The sequence below is a fragment of the Seriola lalandi genome, unplaced genomic scaffold (genome assembly GCF_002814215.2).
Source record: "Seriola lalandi dorsalis isolate HSWRI2012SDOR001 ecotype SW California unplaced genomic scaffold, Sedor1 jcf7180002054564, whole genome shotgun sequence".
NCBI classification, from domain to species: Eukaryota; Metazoa; Chordata; class Actinopteri; order Carangiformes; family Carangidae; genus Seriola; species Seriola lalandi.
The window spans coordinates 540,508-542,672 of NW_019525117.1; the positions used below are offsets into that span (position 1 = coordinate 540,508).

At 46.3% G+C, this 2,165-nt stretch overlaps 1 protein-coding gene across 1 annotated transcript in view; it reads left to right on the forward strand.

The window, feature by feature from the left end:
- corin (corin, serine peptidase) overlaps positions 1–2,165 on the forward strand; it is a 22,058-nt gene that overhangs the window by 12,286 nt on the left and 7,607 nt on the right. Inside the window, exons 9-12 of the mRNA XM_023416436.2 lie at positions 495–605; positions 1,441–1,563; positions 1,659–1,775; positions 1,868–2,099. Of these exons, the coding sequence (XP_023272204.1) occupies positions 495–605; positions 1,441–1,563; positions 1,659–1,775; positions 1,868–2,099 (583 nt within the window). The remainder of the gene's footprint in view (positions 1–494; positions 606–1,440; positions 1,564–1,658; positions 1,776–1,867; positions 2,100–2,165) is intronic.

Consider the following 2,165-nt stretch of genomic DNA (forward strand, 5'->3'; position numbering starts at 1 on the left):
CACATCACAGAATATCACTTTCTCTCTCTGTCTCCCTGTCTCTCTCTCTCTCTCTCTGTCTGTCTGTCTTTCTGCCTGTCTGTCTCTTTTGCACACTCTCTCTCTCTCTGTCTGTCTCCCTGTCTCTCTCTCTCTCTCTCTCTGTCTCTGTCTCTCTCTAGTCTGCACAGAGGGAGAGTTTCGCTGTAACACCGGCCGGTGTCTCTCGCCCGCTCTGGTGTGTGATGGTTATGACGACTGTGGAGACCTGAGCGACGAACTCAACTGTGGTGGGAGAACACACACACACACACACACACACACACACACACACACACACACACACACACACACACACAGATCATGTAGTGGGGGTTACCTGTGTCTCTCAGCTGTTAGCGAGGGCTTTGTGCTTTTATTTTGGTGAGCAGAGAGCAGCAGCACTGAGCTCTTTTATTATGAAGTACATTATAACTGTGTGTGTATGTGTGTGTGTGTGTGTGTGTGTGTGTTAGTGTGTGACCTGAGTCGTGAACATCGTTGTGGTGATGGTCGCTGTGTGTCCAGAGACTGGTTGTGTGACGGAGACCACGACTGTCTGGACAAGACAGACGAGCTCAACTGCTGTAAGTGACCATGGAAAACACCACAATATATTATATTATATTATATTATATTATATTATATTATATTATATTATATTATATTTTATTATATTTTATTACAATACATCACATTATATTATATTATGATACTTCACATTATATTATGTTTTATATATCACATTATGTCAGGTTACAGGTCTATTACATTAAATTACATTATGTTACGTTACATTATATTTAAATTATATTACATTATGCTCTATGAAATTACATTACGTTACATTATGTTACATTTAATTACATTACAATTCATTTATTTGGCAGCTGCTTTGTCACAATTAAAGCTCTGAAATCACGTAGGAACAAGAGCTTCGGCAGCAAGGTTCTTGTAGACTTTTGTTCTTGTAGATGAGACATGAGCGTGATCATGTGTCTCAGAGATGGAGAGTGAGAGGAGGCGTTCGACTCCTTCCATCGAAAAAGACTCGTCTGTTTGTCGCTGCCAGAGAATGAATCATGAGTCTTTTCAACAGCCACAGTTAGAGTCTGACGTCAGATCAACCTACACAGCCTTAATCCATCCAGGACAATGACCTACACTCTTCACACTTTATAGACAACACACCATCACATGACATCAGAGCATCAATACCGTCAAAATAAAAGTCAAGTCTCACGTTGTCTACATGAACTCTACAGGAAATAAACTCTCAGTTTCCACCAACAGAGAAACACTGAGTCACAGTCTGATGATTCATGGAGCTGAAATGGACTGATATCTGTTAAATGTTATTGTGTGTGTGTATTTGTGTTTGTGTGTGTGTGTGTGTGTGTGTGTGTGTGTGTGTGTGTGTAGCCTGTAAGAGTCAGGGTCTGCTGGAGTGCAGGAACGGTCAGTGTATTCCCTCTGCGTTTCGTTGTGACGGAGAGGACGACTGTAAAGACGGCAGTGACGAGGAGCACTGCAGCAGAGAGCAGAGTGAGACATCTGTCCATCACACCCATCTCTGATCTGTTCACCCATCTTTGTTTTCCTACATCCATCTTTCTGTGTGTGTGTGTGTGCGTTTCCAGCTCAGGGTGTGTGTGTTCCCGGTCAGCCCAGCTGTATCTCCACTTCCTGTCCGTCAGTGTGTGCAGGGGGCAACGCCGCCTGTGACCCCCGCAACAACAACAACAACAACAACTGCAGTAAGTCTTCACCACGTACACAAACACTGTAGTTGGACTCTGTCTCCCCCTGCTGGTGGGTTCTGGTCCTGACTGTCCTCCCTGTGTCCCAGCTCGCTGTGAGCCCATCAGTCTGGAGCTGTGCATGAACCTGCCCTACAACCTGACCAGCTACCCCAACTACCTGGGTCACCTGTCCCAGAGGGAGAGCTCCGTGTCCTGGGAGTCCTCGCTGTTCCCCGCCCTGGTCCAGACCGGCTGCTACCAGTACCTCATGTTCTACGCCTGCACGCTGCTGGTGCCCAAGTGTGACCCGGTCAGCCTGCAGAGGGTCCCGCCCTGCAGGTCAGCTACTAGTTAATCTGTTAACCTACCACTGTCAGCCTGCAGAGGGTCCCGCCCTGCAGGTCA